General features: G+C 39.2%; 1 protein-coding gene and 1 pseudogene across 23 annotated transcripts in view; both read left to right on the forward strand.

The window, feature by feature from the left end:
- Positions 1–22841, forward strand: part of TPK1 (thiamin pyrophosphokinase 1) — a 391983-nt gene that overhangs the window by 96655 nt on the left and 272487 nt on the right. For 4 of the 22 annotated variants that reach the window (XM_086398260.1, XM_086398251.1, XM_086398262.1 and 1 more), the window contains exon 4: positions 15037–15111. The exons of the other annotated variants lie outside the window; for them this stretch is intronic. In XM_086398260.1, coding sequence (XP_086254386.1) covers positions 15037–15111 — 75 coding nt within the window. The remainder of the gene's footprint in view (positions 1–15036; positions 15112–22841) is intronic. 22 annotated transcript variants of the gene reach the window in all.
- LOC147373539 (sentrin-specific protease 6 pseudogene) lies at positions 15159–16574 on the forward strand (annotated as a pseudogene). Its single transcript, XR_015163066.1, has one exon. The product of XR_015163066.1 is annotated as a sentrin-specific protease 6 pseudogene (transcript).

The raw sequence follows: 22841 nt of genomic DNA on the forward strand, positions 1-22841 counted from the left end.
CAGTATAGCATTTTCTAATATGTTTACTGAGAGTAAAAAAATCCAGTATTTCCTTTTTTAATTCATATCTTTTCCCATTGTTGGTGTCAAAAAATAATAAAGGCTGATGATGATTATTTCCTCCTCAGTAAGTCATAAATGTGCTTCCCTGATAGCTCAGTTGGTAAAGAATCTGCCTGCGATACAGGAGACCCTGGTTTGATTGCTGAGTTGGGAAGATCTGCTAGAGAAGGGATAGGCTACCCACTCCAGTATTGTTGGGCTTCCTTTGTAGCTCAGCTGGTAAAGAATCTGCTGATAATGTGGGAAACCTGGGTTCGATTCCTGGGTTGGGAAGATCCCCTGGATGAAGGGAAAGGCTACTCACTCCATTATTCTGGCCTGGAGAATTCCGTGGACTGTATAGTCCATTGGGTCACAAAGAGTCCGACATGACTGTGCGATTTTCACTTTCAAGTCATAAATGTATGACTGTAAGAATTAGCATTATAAAATATTTTATTTAAAATCCTTACACCCTTTAGTTGGAATTTATCTATCCTATACATATGTTGCTGTTGTTCAGTTGCTAAGTCATGTCCAACTGTTTGAGGCCCCATGGACTGCAGCGTGCCAGGCTTCCCTGTCCCTCACTATCTCCTGGAGTTAGCCCAAGTTCATGTTCATTGAATCAGTGATGCTATCCAACCATCTCATCCTCTGTCACCCTTTTCCTAAATATATATATGTGTTGTAAATGTGTGAAGCATATTCCAAAGTAATAGAAGTTAATGGAAAATAATAGACGTTTCCAGAATATTTTTGAAATTCTACTCCTGCCCTTAAGATAAAATTGGTGTGTAATTTTGTTACAAAGATCAAAGTGTCAAAAAAACGGCCCCTCCCCTCCTGTGTTACATCATTACCTTTAATAACAGGAGGGTATTTCGACTTGTTCAGTGGCATGATTTGTCTTTGGGATGTTTCTAGGAGTCTAAGAGGGAGATGGTACAGGATAGATTCAATGCAATGTGTATTTTCAATTGTCAGCAACTTTTGATTATGTTAAAAAAAAAACACAGATTGGTAATACTATGTTTAAAACATACTTATCATTACCAGCCTGTATCATTCATTTGACAAATAGTAATTCGATGTGTAATTTATCATTGGTTACAAATCTGAGCCCGTCCTTCTGGTTTATGATTATTTTATACATCTTATTTACAGTGATCAGCCCTTTTCCTAGGGCTTCACGGGCACTTTAATCATGATTCACAGCATTGTGCATCCTTTGTGTTCAACAGCATATAGAACACTACAGGAATAAGGAGAGAGGCATTATCTTTTTACTGGCCAGAAGTAAGCAGGGTTTGTTATCTGAGAGGAAGAAAAGATAAATATAAGCTGAAATTTGCAGGAGTATGGTTGTGAATGTCCATAGAAAGCAAATTTAGGGATTTTAAGGTATAAATATGCTAGCCTAAGCTTAAAGTTTATGTTAAATAGTTTAACATAATAGACTTAAGCGTGTATGGCTTATCCATGTCCATATGCTGAAATTCACGGGATTCTCTGTTGCTTTATGTAGGCAGGACTGTTAGTTTGGTTTTCTTTTATCATTTTTTAAAAATCTCAATTAGTACTGAATGAAAGACATCTTTGAGAAAATATACTTTAATTTGTAGCATTCAGTAGGCCTTTAAGGACTATCTTGAAAAACTCTGGTTAAATAAAATGCCTTCTCTTGTTGGAATGAGATAGGGTTATTGTCATAATGGAACACTGTTTCTGGTTTTTATGGAACATTTTTAGCAGAGGCAACAATTATAACTTCCATTCTACTTGTGCCTTTTTATAACTGGTCTTACATAACAAAGCAAAAAATAATGTTTATGTTACAAATTAGTCTAACACTGTTATTTTTTCTAATGATAATGGAATTATAAGCATGCTTTAATAGCCACTTAATATTTTCTTGAAGAGGTGAACTGTTGATCTTCTCAAAGTAAAAACACAAATCGAGATATATTTGCTTTCTGGGTTTTAAAGAAGGGATGTTCTTTTTCGCCACATGAGAAAAATAAATAGAAAGCATATATAATTTTTTTTCTTTGTAAACAGAAAGCAATCTTCCCACACTTAACAACATTAAAAGCTGTGTGCACATTACTCTACATATGTTTAGTTAAATCTGGAATCAGTTCAGTTGCTCAGCCATGTCTGACTCTGCGACCCCATGGACTGCAGCACATCAGGCTTCCCTGTCCATCACCAACTCCCAGATCCTACTCAAACTCATGTCCATCGAGTTGGTGATGCCATCCAACCATTTTATCCTCTGTCGTCCCCTTGTCCTCCCGCCTTCAATGTTTCCCAGCATCACGGTCTTATCCAATGAGTCAGTTCTTTGCATCAGGTGGCTGAAGTATTGGCATTTCAGCTTTAGCGTCAGTCCTTCCAATGAATACTAATATATAATAATAGCATTAGTCCTTCCAATGATTTCCTTTAGGATGGACTGACTGGATCTTCTTGGAGGCCAAGGGACTCTCAAGAGTCTTCTCCAACACCACAGTTCAAAAGCATCAATTCTTCAGCATTCAGCTTTCTTTATAGTTCAACTCTCAAATCCATACATGACTACTGGAAAAACCATAGCTTTGACTAGATGGACTTTTGTTGGCAAAGTAATGTTTCTGCTTTTTAATATGCTGTCTAGGTTGGTCATAGCTTTTCTTTCAAGGAGCAAGTGTCTTAATTTCATGGCTGCAGTCACCATCTGCAGTGATTTTGGAGCCCCCAAAATAAAGTCTGACACTGTTTCCCTTGTTTCCCCGTTTGCCGTGAAGTGATGGGACCAGATGCCATGATCTTTGTTTTCTGAATGTTGAGTTTTAAGCCAGCTTTTTCACTCTCCTTTTTTACTTTCATCAAGAGACTCATTAGTTCTTTGCTTTCTGCCATAAGGGTGGAGTCATCTGCATATATGAAGTTATTGATAATTCTCCTGTCAATCTTGACTCCCGCTTGTGCTTCATCCAGTTCAGCATTTCTCTTGATGTACTCTGCATATAAGTTAAATAAGCAGGGTGACAATATACAGTACTCCTTTCCCGATTTGGAACCAGTCTGTTGTTCTATGTCCAGTTCTAGCTGTTGCTTCTTGACCTTTATACAGATTTTCGAGGAGGCAAGTCAGGTGGTCTGGTATTCCCATCTCTTTCAGAATTTTCCACAGTTTGTGGTGATCCACATAGTCAAAGGCTTTGGCATAGTCAGTCAAGCAGAAGTAGATGTTTTTCTGAGCTCTCTTGCTTTTTCGGTGATCCAGTGGATGTTGTGGAGAAGGTGATGGCAACCCACTCCAGTACTCTTGCCTGGAAAATCCCATGGACGGAGGAACCTGATAGGCCGTAGTCCATGGGGTCACGAAGAGTCAGACACGACTGAGCGACTTCCCTTTCACTTTTCACTTTCACTCATTGGAGAAGGAAATGGCAACCCACTCCACTGTTCTTGCCTGGAGAATCCCAGGGACGGGAGAGCCTGGTGGGCTGCTGTCTATGGGGTCGCACAGAGTCGGACACGACTGAAGCGACTTAGCAGCAGCAGCAGCAGCAGCAGCAGTGGATGTTGACAATTTGGTCCCTGGTTCCTCTGCCTTTTCTAAATCCAGCTTGAACATCTGGAAGTTCACGGTTGACGTACTTTTGAAGCCTGGCTTGGAAAATTTTGAGCATTACTTTGCTAGTGTGTGAGATGAGTGCAGTTGTGCAGTCGGTTGAACGTTCTTTGACATTGCCTTTCTTTGCGATTGAAGTGAAAGCTGACCTTTTCCAGTCCTGTGTGGCCACTGCTGAGTTTTCCAAATTTGTTGGCATATTGAGTGCAGCACTTTCACAGCATCATCTTTTAGGATTTGAATTAGCTCAACTGGAATTCCATCACTTCCACTAGCTTTGTTTGTAGTGATGCTTCCTCAGGCCCGCTTGGCTTCACATTCCAGGATGTCTGGCTTTAGGTGAGTGATCACACCATCATGGTTATCTGGGTCATGAAGATCTGTTTTGTACAGTTCTTCTGTGTATTCTTGCCACCTCTTCTTAATATCTTCTGCTTTTCTTAGGTCCATACCATTTCTGTCCTTTATTGAGCCCATCTTTGCATGAAATGTTCCCTTTATACCTCTGATTTTCTTGAAGAAATCTCTAATATTTCCCATTCTGTTGTTTTTCTCTATTTGCATTGATCCCTGAGGTATAGAAATGGTTTGGAGGTTCTGCCTGTAGGAAATTATTTTTATATTGTGTCGGTGACATTTCTTACCTTCCTGTAAGCATGTACCCATGAACTGATATAACCAAGTAGCTTAGATGGTAAAGAATCTGCCCACAGTGTGGGAGACCTGAGTTCGATCCTTGGGTTGGAAGATCCCCTGGAGTAGGAACTGGCAATGCGTTCCAGTATTCTTGCCTGGAGAATTCTGTGGACAAGGAGTCTGGCAGGCTGCAGTTCATGGGGTCACAAAGAGTTGGACACCACTGAGCAATTAACACTTTCTCTTTCATATAGACTCCTGAGACCTTTCACATCTCTATTGTTCATTCAGTTTAACCAAAAATTGAGAATGAGATGTGAGTGTGGATGTTTTATTCTTTATTAGGCACAATTGACATTCAGGTTTCAGGAAGGAAAACTGAGCTATGCAGTCTCTTATTCAAACAGTTGTAGGTATAGTGAGTTTCGATTCATTCACTGTATATTTCCTCAAACTGAAAATTTTTTCTGCTAGCCTGACTTTTAGAAGTTACAAACCATAAATGTCAGATTTCCAATCAGTATGAAAATAACTTGGTAAAGAGTTACCCATTTTCCTTTATTCTCTCTCTGCACTGTGAGACTAATGAGACTTTTTATTTTGAATGTTGACCTTGGTACTTGGAGATCTTTTGACACTGAAACAGATTTCAGTTATATTTACTATTTGGTGCTCATTGTGTCAGGAACATTCACTTATTATTTTATATGTGGATTTTTAATCCTTGTTGGGCACTTGTTGGAACAAACTGGAAGTGGATATTTCGATTGCATTTCAACTTTAGAGTCAGTGTAGAGTTTACTTCTGCCTACCAGTGAGCATTTTGTTTCCCTTTTTAACATTTTTATATTGTCATGCTGTTGGTGGTGGTATCTTCCTGTTTTTCTTTTTTTTTTTAAGTTTTGAACACTTAACATAATACTATCACCTGCCTTTTATATTCAGTTTGGAATCAAAATTAAAACAGTTTATTTATTGTGATACATGGATAGTGTCACTTTCGTGAAACTAAATAGCATCTTGCTGCTGCTGCTGCTGCTAAGTCACTTCAGTTGTGTCTGACTCTGTGCGACCCCATAGATGGCAGCCCACCAGGCTTCCCGTTCCTGGGATTCTCCAGGCGAGAACACTACTTCTAGTAAAATTTGTTAGTAGTGAATTGAACTTTTTTTTTTTCTTTCAGTTTTATGGATGATACCAGCATAGTTCTGAAACTTATTTTAAGGCAAACAGTAAATATGTCAACAAAATAAACGAGGAGAAATTAGAGATAAATAGAAGGTTATTCACAGCCATGGAATGGAAAAATTGTAAATTAGAGTGAACTTAGAAATATATATAGAAGAACATTTATGGTGAACTTTCTGTTATTACCTGTACTCTTTTTTGTTTCTTATAGTTATCAAAAGAGCCTTAAGATGACATCTAATTGATGTTTGGTTCATAAAACTAAGAGGTTATTATACTTGATTGATTAATTGGTTGCTGTCATTATCTTTATTTCATTTGACATTTTCAAATACAGCTTCAGTATCTTAAATAAAAGTGAGAAGAAACATTTTCCCCAAGCAAGCTAATGGATGTTTACCACTTACTTTCATCTTCTTATAACATCAGTAAACAGGCATGTTTTTGTTTCTCATTAACTTATGAAATTCTGACCAGCTTCTTCAAATCTGCATGATCCTCATCTTTTTTTTTTTTTTTTTTTAATTTTACTCCCCTTCTTATTTGGAATGATTAAGATCTTATTTTGGCACCTTAGATGACATAATAAATGATGATGGTACTTTTAATTTTTTAAACTATTAGAAACTTTCTTAAACTAATAACTGTTATGTTAATACTACTGAAGGAAATTAAAGAATTGGAAAACACATTTTTACTCAAGTATTTAGAAAGTAAGTTCACTAGTATTGTGAAGGGAAAAATACAAATGTTTCTCAATATGCATATGCCAGCAACAACCAAAGCAAAAAAATCCTAAATCTGCAGAGTCAGAGAACATTTTCCAATGTCAAAACTTCATTTCTCTATATTTTATTAGGGAAATGGGATGTTTCCTGAACAGACTTTATAAGGCTGAATGAGCCACTGTACCTTTGAGCTTTTGGAGATAAGCATTGTATAATATAGAAGTAAATAAAGTGAGAAGACCTTTCATGAGATTTAAATTCATTAGCACAGCAGGAACAGCAATCATAAGAAACAATCACATTTTTTAAAAAAACTAACTTTAAATTGAAGTATAGTTATTTATACTGTTGCGTTAGTTTCATATGTAGAGCAAAGTGATTCAGTTATACATTTATATCTATTTTCAGGTTCTTTTCCATGTAGGTTATTGCAAAATACTAAGTATCGTTCCTTATGCTATACAGTAGGTCCTTTTTGGTTTTCTAGTTTATAGTAGTGTGTATATGTTAACAGAGAATCAGGTTTTAAGTGGACACTAATGTCAGAAGTGGCTCAGCTTCCCTTGTAGCTCAGTTGGTAAAGAATCTGTCTGCAATGCAGGAGACCGGGGTTTGATCCCTAGGTTGGGAAGCTCCCCTGGAGAAGGAAATGACAACGCACTCCAGTATTTTTTTCTGGAAAATCCCATGGACAGAGAAGCCTGTCCATGGGGTTGTAGGAGTTGGACACCGCTTAGCAACTAAAACACACAATGTCAGAAATGGAGACTGTGTTTCTCCCTTCAGTTTTTCTTGGCTTCCAACTCCTTTGTTACCTTCAGTAAGTGTATAAGTAGGACTTGAAAAACAATATGTTACCTCCTCCCTGTCTGCTCCCCAGCTTTGCTTTATAACTTCTTGGAGAACCGCGGTAGGTACTTTTAATCAAGCAGCATGGATGTTTTTCATGGGGAATTACATTTAATAGAATTGTTTTAGTTTTCACCATTCAATATTGGATTAATATTTGTTTTCTAATTGCTAACTGATGCCAGCTCTGTTATTCCTGGCCAGAAATATGCTCTCCACCAGATAGCTCTATATATGTCTCTCAAGTACTTAGCACATTAGAAACCACCTCATCTTTCTCTTAAATTCAGAACTTTTGAGGACTTAACATCCTTTATTATTCACTAAGGTTCACTCTTTGAAGCCTTAACCCTATACTCTTTTTTCAACTTTAAAAATATCACTATTGTTTTTTTCTTTACAGTGTTTCCATATACTGATTAATTCTTTTTCCTGCCAATTAATGTCATTTCAGTTCAGTTCAGTCACTCAGTCATGTCCGACTCTTTGCAACCCCATGGACCCCAGCATGCCAGGCTTCCCAGTCCATCACCAACTCCCAGAGCTTGCTCAAACTCATGTCCATTGAGTCGGTGATGCCATCCAACCATCTCTTCATCTGTTGATCGCTTCTTCTCCTGCCTTCAATCTTTTCCAGCATGAGGGTCTTTTCTGATTCAGTTCTTCACATCAGGTGGCCAAGGTATTGGAGCTTCAGCTTCAGCAGTTAATCTCTTTGAGGTACTAATCTTATCCTTGTCACTTGGAGTTGTTCTCAGAATTATTTGCCTCCCTCTGGTCATTTTCTCTCCATATCCCATGTATCCTGTTTATTATTTTAAAAAATTTTATTGAAGTACAATTACTGTATATTATATAGGTTACAAGTGCACAGTAGTGACCCATAGCCTTGTAAAGGTTATACTGCATTTATAGTTATTGTAAAATATATCCCCCTTGTGGACAATGTATCCTTGTAGCTTATTAATAGTTTGTGCCTCTTAATTCCCCACTCCTCTACTGCCCCTCCCTTTAGATTCATTTAGGCAGGTCATTTCGGTAGGTCCCTAAGCTTTGAAGGTGTCACCACCACCTGCACAATCAAGTTTTGATTGCTTAGCCTCCTGGGCTTTTATAGTTAACACTTTTTACCATCCTTGCTCATATATGTCATCTTCTCAAGTAAACTCCTAACCGTTGAGGTCTTCGGCTTCTGCCTCTCCTTTCGGGGCTTAGCGCCACACCTTGCATCACCTTGAATAGCATTTCTGTTACTCAACCCTCTGCCTACCTGCTCGCCTTTCTTCCTGTCAGCCTGCCAGTCTGTGCCAATTTGTTTACTGTTATTTCGTGCCCTGCATTTCCCACTTGAGGAAATTAGTCTGTCAGCTAGCTATTTCACCCGACCTCCTCATTTTTTGGTAGACACCAGTTTCTGTTTTTTTCGACTTCCAAGATATCCACAACCAGTTTTTTTTCAGAGAACATTATTATGTTGTCTTCTGAGTCTTTGCTAACATGAGAGCTCTGTATATTGTATGCCAAGGAAAATCACCTTGTAGAGTATACAGTATTTCAAATTTAAAATGTGGAAAACACATGAAGTCTTCATTTTGTATACTTTGTATTTTTGATTATCTTCCTTGCCTGAAAGTGGTAAGTTAATATTATTTCTGTTAGTAAAGTTGTCACAGAACTCTTGCTTTTTACATTTAAACTTACTCCAAATGCTGTTTGGACAGTTCAGACATGCTTCTTCCAGGTGGTAGTGGTCTGTCATGTCTGTGTAGAGTGTACAGTATCTTTCCTAATCTAGTAAAACTTCCCCAGTATAACCCATGTTTTTCATATGTTAATACCCAGCATCTTAATAAAAATTACCCTTAGCATTAAAGAGTGAATTCAAAGCTGATGCTTTCAGGAGATACTTAACAAAAATAGTGAAACATTTTGTTTTAAAGGACCCTTCCAGGAAAGTGAGACGATAACCCACAGAATGGGAAGAAATATTTGCCAATCACAAGTTTGAGAAGAGACATGTGTATAGGATATATCAGGAACTCTTACAACTCAATAAGCAGATACATGACCCAATTGAAAAATGTGCAAAGGATCCAAATAGACACTTTTCTGATGAAGATAGACACATGGCCAGCATGTACGTGGAAAGATGCACCGTATCATTAGCCAGCAGGGAAATGCAGATAAAAAAACAACGAGGTACCTCCTTGTACTCAACAAGATTGCTGGAATCAGAGAATAAAGGGTGAGTGAGGGTGTGAAATACTCAGTGCTCCCATATGCTTTTGGTGGAAATGTAAGATGGCGCAGGGACTTTAGAAGACAATCAGTCACTCCGTTAAGGGCTTACCTATGGACTTGCCATTTGACCCTGCAGGGTTCCACTCGGAGTTATATTCCCAAGAGAAATGAAAACATATGTCCACATAAAACTTGTGCATGAATGGTCACAGCACGTTTACATATAATAACCACAAGCTGGAAATGGTCCAGAAGTCCATTAGGGGATGAATGGATAAACAAAGTTTGGTATGGCCATACAATAGAAAATTATTTGGGCCATAAAAAGGAATAAAATACTGAAACATTCTACAGCATGGATGAACCTTTAAAAGATTTGTCTAAATGAGAGAATTTAGACATGAGATGCAGTACACATACAGTTCCATTCATATCAGATATCTAGAACAGGTAAATCTACAGAGACAGAGAATATATTAGTGGATAAGGAGTTAAGAGAGGGTTATTAAAAGGTATGGGGTTTCTTTTTAGAGTGATGGAAACATTCTAAAAATTAGAATTTTAGATGGATAAATATTCTCTAATGCTGATGGATAGTTATTCTCTGGTGATGGATGATAGAATAGTCTGAATATTCTAAGACCATTGAATTCTTTAATATTTAATTTTATGGTATGGAAATTATATATAAGTTGTTACAAAAATAATAGATATTAAGGTACATTTAGTGTCTTCTAATCCGCTGGATCGTGGAAAAAGCAAGAGAGTTCCAGAAAAACATCTATTTCTGCTTTATTGACTATGCCAAAGCCTTTGACTGTGTGGATCACAATCAACTGTGGAAAATTCTGAAAGAGATGGGAATACCAGACCACCTGACCTGCCTCCTGAGAAACCTATATGCAGGTCAGGAAGCAACAGCTAGAACTGGACATAGAACAACAGACTGGTTCCAAATAAGAAAAGGAGTACGTCAAGGCTGTATACTGTCACCCTGCTTATTTAACTTATATGCAGAGTACATCATGAGAAACGCTGGACTGGAAGAAGCACAAGCTGGAATCAAGATTGCCGGGAGAAATATCAATAACTTCACATATGCAGATGACACCACTCTTATGGCAGAAAGTGAAGAGGAACTGAAAAGCCTCTTGATGAAAGTGAAAGTGGAGAGTGAAAAGTTGGCTTAAAGCTCAACATTCAGAAAACGAAGATCATGGCATCTGGTCCCATCACTTCATGGCAAATAGATGGGTAAACAGTGGAAACAGTGTCAGACTTTATTTTGGGGGGCTCCAAAATCACTGCAGATGGTGACTGCAGCCATGAAATTAAAAGACGTTTACTCCTTGGAAGGAAAGTTATGAACAACCTAGATTGCATATTGAAAAGCAGAGACATAACTTTGCCAACAAAGGTCCGTCTAGTCAAGGCTTTGGTTTTTCCAGTGTTCATGTATGGATGTGAGAGTTGGACTGTGAAGAAGGCTGAGTGCCGAAGAATTGATGCTTTTGAACTGTGGTGTTGGAGAAGACTCTTGAGAGTCCCTTGGACTGCAAGGAGATCCAACCAGTCCATTTTGAAGGAGATCAGCCCTGGGATTTCTTTGGAAGGAATGATGCTCAAGCTGAAACTCCAGTACTTTGGCCACCTCATGTGAAGAGTTGACTCACTGGAAAAGACTCTGATGCTGGGAGGGATTGGGGGCAGGAGGAGAAGGGGACGACAGAGGATGAGATGGCTGTATGGCATCACTGACTTGATGGACGTGAGTCTGAGTGAACTCTGGGAGTTGGTGATGGACAGGGAGGGCTGGCGTGCTGCGATTCATGGGGTCGCAAAGAATGAGACACGACTGAGCGACTGAACTGAACTGAATCTTTTATTATCCTAATAACTTCTAATATTTGTCTTTATTAGCGTGTTCACTTTTAATGTGAACTTTAATTTATACCAAAATTTGTCTGACACTCTGTGTTTTGCATGTATTCATGCAGTAGTTTGGGCTGATGGTCCTCAAATCAAGTCTGTGTCAGAATGACTTGGAAGACCCCAACTATGACATTTTTGATTCAGTAGATCTGGACAGGGCTGAAGAATTTGCCCTTCTGACAATTTTGAACAAGAATGCCTCTGATCTGGTTTGAGAACTAGTTCTTTAGGTCTTAAAACAGTTTTATTTATTTATTTATTTTTAGCACATTTATTAGCTTCTGAGTGAATGGCCTTAGTAGATGTTAGTTTTATCTGAACTGTGGTGTTGGAGAAGACTCTTGAGAATCCCTTGCACTGCAAAAAGATCCAACCAGACAATCCTAAAGGAAATCAGTCCTGAATATTCATTGGAAGGACTGATGCTGAAGCTGAAACTCCAGTACTTTGGCTACCTGATGCAAAGAGCTGACTCATTTGAAAAGACTCTGATGCTGGGAAAGATTGAAGGCAGGAAGAGAAGGGGATGACAGAGGATGACATGATTGGATGGCATCACCGACTCGATGGACATGAGTTTGAGCAAGCCCTGGCTGTTGATGATGGACAGGGAGGCCTGGCGTGCTGCAGTTGTGGGGTTGCAGGGAGTCGGACACGACTGAGGGACTCAGCTGAACTGAATCTCTCTCATTCTGCTGTTCTCACACCACATCTCTCTTATCAGCAGGAACATAGCTTTATAGTATTATATTTGCTTTCCCTTTGTGACCACGTCTCGCCTCTTGTCTGTATAATGGCCTTGATGTTTGAGTGTAAGACCGTTTTTACTATCCAACTTTTTAATCTTGATTTTCTTTAACATTTGTAGCTACAATTTTCTTTGCATATCTACCTCAACCAGTTCAGAAACTTTGTTAATGCTACACAAAACGAAATATTTTGAACAGAAAAAAGCAAAGCTGATTTCTTTACGAAGTAATACACTTTACAAAGCTCGAAACAAATGTCAGTTAGTTCTTTTGCTGCACTGTGTTATTCTGAGTCCTTATTTTAATTCCTAGATGAATGCGTGACTCTAATTTGTTTTAATTAGAACACTCCTGTTGGAAATATTTTTACTAGTTGAGCTTTATGTGGAAGATTGTAACAAGCGTTCTTCATTAGCATTAGATTCTTAATGAAGCAAACAGCTTTTCTGAGGAAATGTATTTTCTTGATTTAAAATGAGCAAGCAAAACATTTTCTGAAAGGGAAATTTTCTCAGAATTCTGTTGCCATTAAATCCTTAAACCTCTTGTCCAGTGTTCGGAGTTAGTGATGGTTTGAAACGCTTATTAAATTAGTAAGTGAAATGGGAACCCGGCAGATTGCTGGGATCACAGAGATGATGAGTCGAGACCCTTTCCTGGAAGGGCTTTACCGTCTGGTGTATGTGTGCTAATCAGTTAGTGTCTGAGGTTTACCCATGCTGGGTCCAGTGCTTGGCGGGGCTCCCAGAGGCACACGGGGAAGGCCCTGCCCCTCAGAGTTCTCATCCTGTGCTGAGATGAAACCGTGTACCAGCAGTAACCGCCTTCTGCACGCAGTGTTGCTTGCAGTGGTAGCTGTGCGTGCCACTGGACTTCAGACAAGGACTTTGGAGACTGAGCTGGAGATCTTGGTTGCGGATGTGCACGTACACCAGGAGTTCACTGAAAACTGCCGCAGGCAAAAATGCCATCTCTGATAACAGATTGCAGGGAGATCGAAAGTGATTGTTTCAAAAAGGAAAAAGGAAACAGGACGTAGAATTCTGTATTTTCTGAGCAGGTGTGGAAGGGAGCAGCTTACGTGTATCCGATGGAGGAACGTCCTGATGCATGTTGACCAGTTTAGTGTCATTCTCTTGCCACCTGTATTGTTAGAGGGAGTTCTGTATGGGGCTTTGGCTGGCACCATAGAGTTTGGGGACCTTTTGGAAGAGCAGAAAACCCTAGAAGCCAGAAAACAGGCAGCTGGTTAGAATGTTTCACAGTGCTGGGATAAGTAATGAACCAGGATTAAGCATTCCACTTCATGAAAAAAGGTAGAAATATAATGAAAAAAATGTTATGTTATAATGAAAATTATAGTAGTAAATAGAATATTAGAAGCAACTTAATATCTTGGGCTTATCTGCTGCATCTGAATGTTAGAACAACATCAGGTTATAATTTCCCAAAGCTCTATTTCTAATATCCGTTCTGACTCAGAGATTTGCCTTGTTTTTCCTTTATGTAATGGTAACAGCAATATAAGGAATGCTGTGTACCACAGGTGGGCATATCTGCTAAAATGTTTTCAATGTAACATAAAAATTCCCTTTGCATTATAGGTGTTCTATGGATGTATATTAAATTACAGTTTGTCTTTTGGGAGTATTTTATTTCACTGAAATTAATCATGCTTGGGCCTTCTGACTTTTAGTTCATGGAAGTATTCCTCCTTGATTTATTCAGATTTTTAAGTTGAGACAATATGTTTGCTAAAGTGAATTAGTCAGGAATTTATAGATATGATGGATATGTACATAATATGTATTTGTATTTTTTTTTTTACCATATTCCAAAAATATTCTTTTTTTTTTTTTTTCTATAAATATTTTTTTTATTTATTTGTGTTTAGAAGTTGCAGTTTTAAGTACTATTAACAGAAAATACATAACAAAAGCTTCCTAACAAGTGAAAAAAATAATTATAAATGCTGGAAAAATTGGCCTCATTAACATATTTACAGACTTTTACTTAATACATACTCCATTGGAAATTAATTATATGACATTTATACAATCATTAACATTTCCAAATCACTCTGAGTAGTGAGTATTTCAGTTCTTTACTGTCTATACCCAAAGTTGAAAGTCACTCAGTTTCTGAAGGCAATACGCAGAAGCATCAGAAATGGTCAATCTGAGATGCTATTGATATATTGTTCTGCTCCTTCACCTAAAGACGTTTCTGTTGAGTAAGTGTCCTTATGCTTCTTTTTCTCTTTGCTCTGATCTTCCTGTAGCTTCAGAATTATGTTTCGGATTTCTTCTCTTTTTGTTCTCATTCTTGGGGGAGGAAACCAGTTTGCCAGATTCATAGGTAATTCAAAATTGAGAATTGGATTCTCAAAAAAGCTCTCTACATACTGCAATACATATACGCCACAGTCACTGAAGTTGTTTTGCTGTGGTACTTTTGGATTAGAGCCTTTCATAACATCTTTGGAAAAACTTCTTTTGCTTCCTTTTTTAACTTCCCATTCCACCTCTAAATACTCTCTTAGAATTTTGACAACATTTGATCGAGAAGGGCCTCTGAGTGAGTCCATCAGTAAGATACAAGGTTGTTTACAGAGAGTAGGCTTTAAATGCCACTGTCCTATTTCTGAACTGCAGCTGTCATCAGCAAGGAGTCCATCATCACTGCTATCATCCTGGTTATCCTGATCTTCTGAGAAGTCGATGAGTTCATCTTCAAGCATTTTACTACCTTCCGCTGATTCATCACTGTAGTTTAGCCTTATTTTGCTTAAACCATCTGTATGGTGCATAGAACTTAAATATTCATTCTGTAGGCCATTCTCACTTTCAGTCCTATCAACAAATTTCTGGCATGTGGGTTCTCCTTTATTCGATTCTTCATTTTCACTTGCAGTATGATTTATTTTTTTTCAGACTACATTTCACACTGCTTATGTTTCTCCGGTAACGAGGGTCACTTTCTTCCTGTTCATTATTTGAATCAATTACAGCTATGCAATGCTTTCTGTTTAGCATCTTCTTAATTACAGGCTTGGCAGCAGAGTTTTGTGAACATCTGTCAATTTCACTGGCTGAAGGAGAAGAAATACAACTGTCCTCTACAGGTGAGCTTTTTTGCGTGACTGTATTTTCATGGTAATGAGGATTAGGTTCAAGCCTGTCAGACCTAAATGATCCAATCATTTTGTCCAGTGATGATGATGATGATGATGATGACAATGACAGGACTAACAGAAGAGAAAGCATCTCTCCTCAACCTGCTGATTCAGCATGTTCTTCCCCAGCACCATCCACGGGAAAAGTAGAAGCAGCACTAAATGAAAACACTTGTAGAATAGAGCATGAACTAAGAAGCATTCCAGCAGATTCAGAATTAAATACAGTTATATTGCCAAGAAAAGCAAGAATGAAAGACCAGTTTGGTAATTCTATTATCACCACACCTCTAAAACGTCGCAAAGTGATTTCTCAAGAAACTTTAGTTGATCCTGTATCTTTAAGCTGCCAAAGTTCCTCTGATACCGTAGTTTTAAACTGTCGAAGTATACGAGTAGGAACACTATTCCGACTATTAATAGAACCTGTAATTTTTTGTTTAGATTTTATCAAGATACAGCTAGAAGAACCAGAAAATGATCCTGTAGGGATTACTTTAAATACCTCTGATCTAACAAAATGTGAATGGTGTAGTGTCCGAAAATTACCAGTAGTGTTTCTTCAGACTAAGCCGGCAGTTTATCAGAAGCTGAGCATGCAACTGCAGATGAACATGGAGGATAAAGTTTGGAATGACTGTAAAGGAGTAAATAAGTTAACAAATTTGGAAGAACAATACATAATTCTAATTTTTCAAAATGGCCTTGATCCTCAGGCAAATATGCTATTTGAAAATATTATTACTGACATTGGTATAAAGAATAATGTGTCAAATTTTTTTGTGAAAATTCCATTTGATGAAGCCAATAGCAGACTTGTTGCCTGCACAAGAACCTATGAAGAGAGCATCAAAGGAAGTTGTGTGCAAAAAGAAAACAAAATTAAAAATGTGGCCCTTGAATCTAAAATACAACTTAAAAACAAACAAGAATTCCAGTTTTTTGATGATGAGGAAGAAACTGGAGAGAGCCATACCATCTTCATGGGTCCTGTAGAAAAATTGATAGTATATCCACCACCTCCAGCTAAGGGAGGCATCTCCGTTACTAATGAGGACCTGCATTGTCTAAGTGAAGGAGAATTTTTAAATGATGTTATTATAGACTTTTATTTGAAGTATTTGGTGCTTGAAAAATTGAAGAAAGAAGAAGCTGACCGAATTCATATATTCAGTTCTTTTTTCTATAAACGCCTTAATCAAAGGGAGAGGAGAAATCTTCATGAAACAACTAATCTATCAATACAGCAGAAGCGACATGGAAGAGTAAAAACATGGACCCGGCATGTAGATATTTTTGAGAAGGATTTTATTTTTGTACCCCTTAATGAAGCTGCACACTGGTTTTTGGCCGTTGTTTGTTTCCCTGGTTTGGAAAAACCAAAAATATTCTTATAAGGAATCTTGAATCAGCTTAAATTTCACCAGCTTTTCAACACTGCTGATTAGAGATGTATAAAATGTTTTTATTATTCATAAATGACTGTGTAAGAATACTGGACTCTTCAATTGTGTGTGGAAGTATTTCCAAATGTATAGAAGACTTAAATGTAAGAACTAGAAATAATCTTTAGAGGCAGTCTTTTATAATATATTAATGTAGAATTAAGGAAAGTTCATTTCAACAAGGATTGGAAACATGGAGGTTTGAACAGTAGGCAGGTTTGATTATATTAAAAAATCAGTAAATTTTCTGTATCAGAAAATATTAAATCGTTAAAAGAAAATCTACAGATTTGGAAAAACAACAGGTTTGGAATAGTAAGGGTGAAAACATGATAGATAAAAGGTTTTGTTTATAATATAAGAAGAAGTCTTTTTTATTGTTGTTCAGTCACTCAGTCGTGTCCAACTCTTTGCTACACCATGGACTGTATAGCATATCAGGCTTCCCTGTCTTTCACCATCTCCCAGAGCTTGCTCAAATTCATGTCATTAACTCAGCATGCTGCAGTCCATGGGGGTGCAAAGAGTCAGACACGACGGAGGGACTAAACTGACTGACTGATATGCATTACCATGTGTGACGTAGATAGCTCCTGGCAAGTTGCTGTCTAGCACAGCGAGTTCAACCCGGTGCTCCGTGACAACCTAGAGGTGTGGGATAGGCGTGGGGTAGGAGGAAGGCTCGAAAGGGAGAGGATGATGCTTTTCAACAGTGGTGCTGGAAAAGACTCTTGAGAGTCCCTCGCAAGGAGATCCAACCAGTCCATCCTAAAGGAGATCAGTCCTGGGTGTTCATTAGAAGGACTGATGTTGAAGCTGAAACTCTAATACTTTGGCCACCTGATGTGAAGAGCTGACTCATTTGAAAAGACCATGATGATGGGAAAGATTGAGGGCAGGAGGAGAAGGGGATGACAGAGGATAAGATGGTTGGATGGCATCACCGACTCAATGGTCATGGGTTTGGGTGGGCTCCGGGAGTTGGTGATGGACAGGGAGGCCTGGCATGATGCGGTTCATGGGGTCACAAAGAGTCAGACTGACTGAGCGAATGAACTGAACTGAACTGATGGCTGATTCACCTTGATGTATTGGCATAAGCCAACACTACATTGTAAAGCAGTTATCCTCCAAATGAAAATAAAATAGTTAAAAAAAATTGCAATACTCATTTTCACAAAAGCATTCGTGATATGAACAAATTTGTATGTGTAAATTTTGAGACATTTATATACATTGTAATATGTAGGTATTTAAACATTTTTAAAAGTTGAGAACAGTATGAAAAAAAGAGCTGATATATGTGCAAAGAGATTAAACATAGACATCTCCTTTGGCTAGAAGTTTTGGTCAATGATACGTTGAAAAATATCTATTTGACGACTACAAAAAGATTTTCTCTAGTATTTTTTCCCTTTAAGATGAGTAAACCCTTTTATATATATTTACAACTCTGCATCTCCAGTATGTTTAGAAAAAGATAATGTACTCAAAGTTGGTTTGTATAGAAATTACTCAATTATTAATTCAGTGAGGGAATGGGTAATGATAATACATGTGTGTGGTATAGATTAGGTTCTGCATATAATGGAACACTGGATGAGCTAAGATATGTAATTTGGCTGAGATGGTTCACAGGTTTCCAGGAGGAAGCAGAGGATATGTTCTAAAGCAGAAGGGCAGCATGGAAGGAAGTCCCAAAGTGAGGAGTACAGATTTCTACATTAAGTGCAATGGAGTAACAGAATCAACTAAGTAAGTTCAGTTCAGTTGCTCAGTCATGTCCAACGCTGTGTGACCCCATGAACTGCAGCACGCCAGGCTTCCCTGTCCATCACCAGCTTCTGGAGTTTACTCAAACTCAAGGCCATTGAGTTGGTAATGCCATCCACCTATCTCATCCTCTGTTGTCCCCTTCTCTTCCCGCCTTCAGTCTTTCCCAGCATCAGGAAACTGATGAAACTCATCAGAAAACTCTTTATTACAGTGAGTCAGTTCTTTGCATCAGGTGGCCAAAGTATTGGAGTTTCAGCTTCAGCAGCAGTCCTTCCAATGAATATTCAGGACTGATTTCCTTTAGGATGGACTGGTTGGATCTCCCTGCAGTCCAAGGAGTAACTGAGGAGTCCAACTAAGCAAAATAATTGAAAATTAATTGCTGCATTTTATTGACTCTTGAGATTCCATCGATCGTAAGATGCATTATTCTATGTGTCATTAAGAGAGAGAGACATGCATATTACACTATTTATTGCACAAATATTTCTGTCTCATGGTTTCTCTGGGTCAGAAATTCAGGACTAATTTACATAGGTGGTTCTGGCTTAGCATCTCTCATGAGGTTGCTCTGAAGATACGGTCCAGTAATCTGAAGGCTTTTCAGGGGCTGGAGAACCCACTTTCAACATGGTTCACTCACATTGCTATTAGGAGAAGCCCTCATGCTTCCTGGAGATGCTTGAGTGTCTTAACAGTGGTGGCAGTTCCGTTCCGCAGAGTGTGTCATCTATGGGAGCAGGTAAGGAGGGTTCTGTCAGATCTTTTAGTTTCAGAAGTCACATACCATTACTTCTGTTATGGTCCTTCATTTCAGTTCAATTCAGTTGCTCAGTCGTGTCCGACTCTTTGTGACCCCATGAATCACAGCATGCCAGGCCTCCCTGTCCGTCACCAACTCCCAGAGTTCACTCGGACTCTCGTCCATCGAGTCGGTGATGCCATCCAGCCATCTCATCCTCTGTCGTCCCCTTCTCCTCCTGCCCCCAATCTCTCCCAGCATCAGGGTCTTTTCCAATGAGTCAACTCTTCGCATGAGGTGGCCAAAATATTGGAGTTTCAGCTATAGCATCAATCCTTCCAGTGAACACCCAGGACTGATCTCCTTCAGAATGGACTGGTTGGATCTCCTTGCAGTCCAAGGGACTCTCAAGAGTCTTCTCCAACACCGCAGTTCAAAAGCATCAATTCTTTGGCGCTCAGCTTTCTTCACAGTCCAACTCTCACATCCACACACGAGCACTGGAAAAACCATAGCCTTGACTAGATGGACCTTTGTTGGCAAAGTAATATCTCTGCTTTTCAATATGCTATCTAGGTTGGTTATAACTTTCCTTCCAAGGACTAAGCGTCTTTTAATTTCATGGCTACAGTCACCATCTGCAGTGATTTTGGAGCCTAGAAAAATAAAGTCTGACACTGTTGCCACTGTTTCTCCATCTGTTTCCCTTGAAGTGATGGGGCCATGATCTTAGTTTTCTGAATGTTCAGCCTTAAGCCAACTTTTTCACTCTTCTCTTTCACTTTCATCAAGAGCCCTTTTAGGTCCTCTTCACTTACTGCCATAAGGGTGGTGTCATCTGCATATGTGAAGTTACTGATATTTCTCCTGGCAATCTTGATTCCAGCTTGTGTTTCTTCCAGCCCAGCATTTCTCATGATGTAGTCTGCATATAAGTTAAATAAGCAGGGTGACAGTATACAGCCTTGACGTACTCCTTTTCCTATTTGGAACCAGTCTGTTGTTCTATGTCCAGTTCTAGATATTGCTTCCTGACCTGCGTATAGGTTTCTCAAGAGGCAGATCAGGTGGTCTGGTATTCCCATCTCTTTCAGAATTTTCCACAGTTGATTGTGATCCACACAGTCAAAGGCTTTGGCATAGTCTATAAAGCAGAAATAGATATTTTTCTGGAACTCTCTTGCTCTTTCCATGATCCAGCGGCTGTTGGCCATTTGGTCTCTGGATCCTCTGCCTTTTCTAAAACCAGCTTGAACATCAGGAAGTTCACGGTTCACGTATTGCTGAAGCCTGGCTTGGAGAATTTTGAGCATTACTTTACTAGCGTGTGAGATGAGTGCAATTGTGCAGAAGCTGGAGCATTCTTTGGCATTGCCGTTCTTTGGGATTGCAATGAAAACTGACCTTTTCCAGTCCTGTGGTCAATGCTGAGTTTTCTAAATTTGCTGGCATAGTGAGTGCAGCACTTTGACAGCATCATCTTCCAGGATTTGAAATAGCTTAACTGGAATTCCATCACCTCCACTAGATTTGTTCATAGTGATGCTTTCTAAGGCCCACTTGACTTCACATTCCTAGGATGTCTGGCTCTAGGTGAGTGATCACACCAGTGTGACTATCTGGGTCGTGAAGCTCCTTTTTGTACAGTTCTTCTGTGTATTCTTGCCACCTCTTCTTAATATCTTCTGCTTTTGTTAGGTCCATACCATTTCTGTCCTTTATCGAGCCCATGTTTGCGTGAAATGTTCCCTTGGTATCTCTAATTTTCTTGAAGAGATCTCTAGTCTTTCCTATTCTGTTGTTTTCCTCTATTTCTTTGCATTGATCACTGAGGAAGGCTTTCTTATCTCTCCCTGCTACTCTTTGGAACTCTGCATTCAGATGCTTATATCTTTCCTTTTCTCCTTTGCTTTTTGCTTCTCTTCTTTTCACAGCTATTGGTAAGGCCTCCCCAGACAGCCATTTTTCTTTTTTGCATTTCTTTTCTGTGGAGATGGTCTTGATCCCTGTATTCTATACAATGTCACGAACCACTGTCCATAGTTCATCAGGCACTCTATCTATCAGATCTAGCCCCTTAAATCTATTTCTCACTTCCACTGTATAATCATAAGGGATTTGATTTAGGTCATACCTGAATGGTCTAGTACAGTCCTTAGCAGTGAGTTATTAGATAAAGCCCCCTTTTGATGGGAGGGCAATTAGACTTCACCTTTTGAAGCAACAAAGGAGAAGCAGCAGGGAATTTGTTCATGTAACTGTGAAACCGCAACATCTGTAAAGGGAACTGTAAGTGAAAAAATGTTACAGTTACTTTGTTCTACTTTGTAGAACTTAACATTGTCTTACTCCTTCTGAATCCTTTTGCAGAAGGGTTCTGGGTCTTGCCAGAGTGTGTCAACAGAAAGTCTTCTGTGAACTATCGGGGTTCCTTTGCCTTCCTCACATGGTTTTCAAATGGCTTATTGATTCGTGGACGGATTCTGATGGTCCAGATATGTCACCAGGGGTAACAAGTTTGTGCCTGAGTAGACAATACCATGATTGTTACTGGGTCAAGTATTAATTTCATTGATTTTTAAACATTCCCTAGTAGCTCAGCTGGTAAAGAATCCGCCTGCAATATGAGACCTTGGTTGAATCCCTGGGTTGGGAAAATCCCTTGGAGGAGGGCATGGCAACCCACTCCAGTATTCTTGTCTGGAGAACCCCATGGACAGAGTAGCCTGGCAGGCCACAGCCCATCGGGTCTCAAAGAGTCGGACACAACTGAGCGACTAAGCAGACACAGTTTCAGAATGTTCACATTTTGAAAGCATGAAGTTGATTTTGCTGAATGCGGCAGAGGGCTGGTCTTTTTTTGGCACAGCACTCCTTTTCTGCTGTAGTACTTCCTCTTTCTCTCTGTTTCTCTCTCTCTTTCTTTATTTTTTTGCAATGGACACCACTTTTGAGGAATTCCCTCATTCTCAACCATTTAGTTCTAGGGGAACCTGCCAGTGTTCATACTGAAGTTGAATCTGGCCTTAGTTCCTCCATGCCAAATTAAATCTCAAAGACAGTTTTGGGTGAAGTAGAAAAGATTTATTGGTTTGCCAGGCATACGGGACTACAGCAGGTTGATGCCCTCAAATCTGTTGTGTCCCAACCTGGAGGGGTTTAGTGAAGAGTTTTCCAGTAATGGTTCAAAGAGGCGTGATCAGCTTGTGAACATTTTCTGATTGGCTGGTGGTGAGATAAGTGCAAGTCAGCCTCTTCAACTGTGTGGTTCCAACTATGCTTGTGGTTCCAACTATGCTTGAGAAGTTAACTATGCAGTTAACTTCTCCCACTTGGTGAGGGTTTCAGTATCTGCTGCTGCTGCTAAGTCACTTCAGTCGTGTACGACTCTGTGCGACCCCATAGATGGCAGCCTACCAGGCTCCCCCGTCCCTGGGATTCTCCAGGCAAGAACACTGGAGTGGGTTGCCATTTCCTTCTCAAGTGCATGAAAGTGAAAAGTGAAAGTGAAGTCGCTCAGTCGTATCTGACTCTTAGCGACCCCATGGACTGCAGCCTACCAGGCTCCTCCATCCATGGGATTTTCCAGGCAAGAGTACTGGAGTTGGGTGCCATTGCCTTCTCCATCAAAACAGCTCAAAGATACTGTTATGTATATCCCTTGAGGGGAACCAAGACCTTGCCCCAAGGTTGCACTGTTGTTCCTTTTGACTGTT

This window comes from Bos grunniens, chromosome 4 (genome assembly GCF_055505025.1).
Source record: "Bos grunniens cultivar Pamir isolate PY7600 chromosome 4, Bosgru_T2T1.0, whole genome shotgun sequence".
Taxonomy (NCBI): Eukaryota; Metazoa; Chordata; class Mammalia; order Artiodactyla; family Bovidae; genus Bos; species Bos grunniens.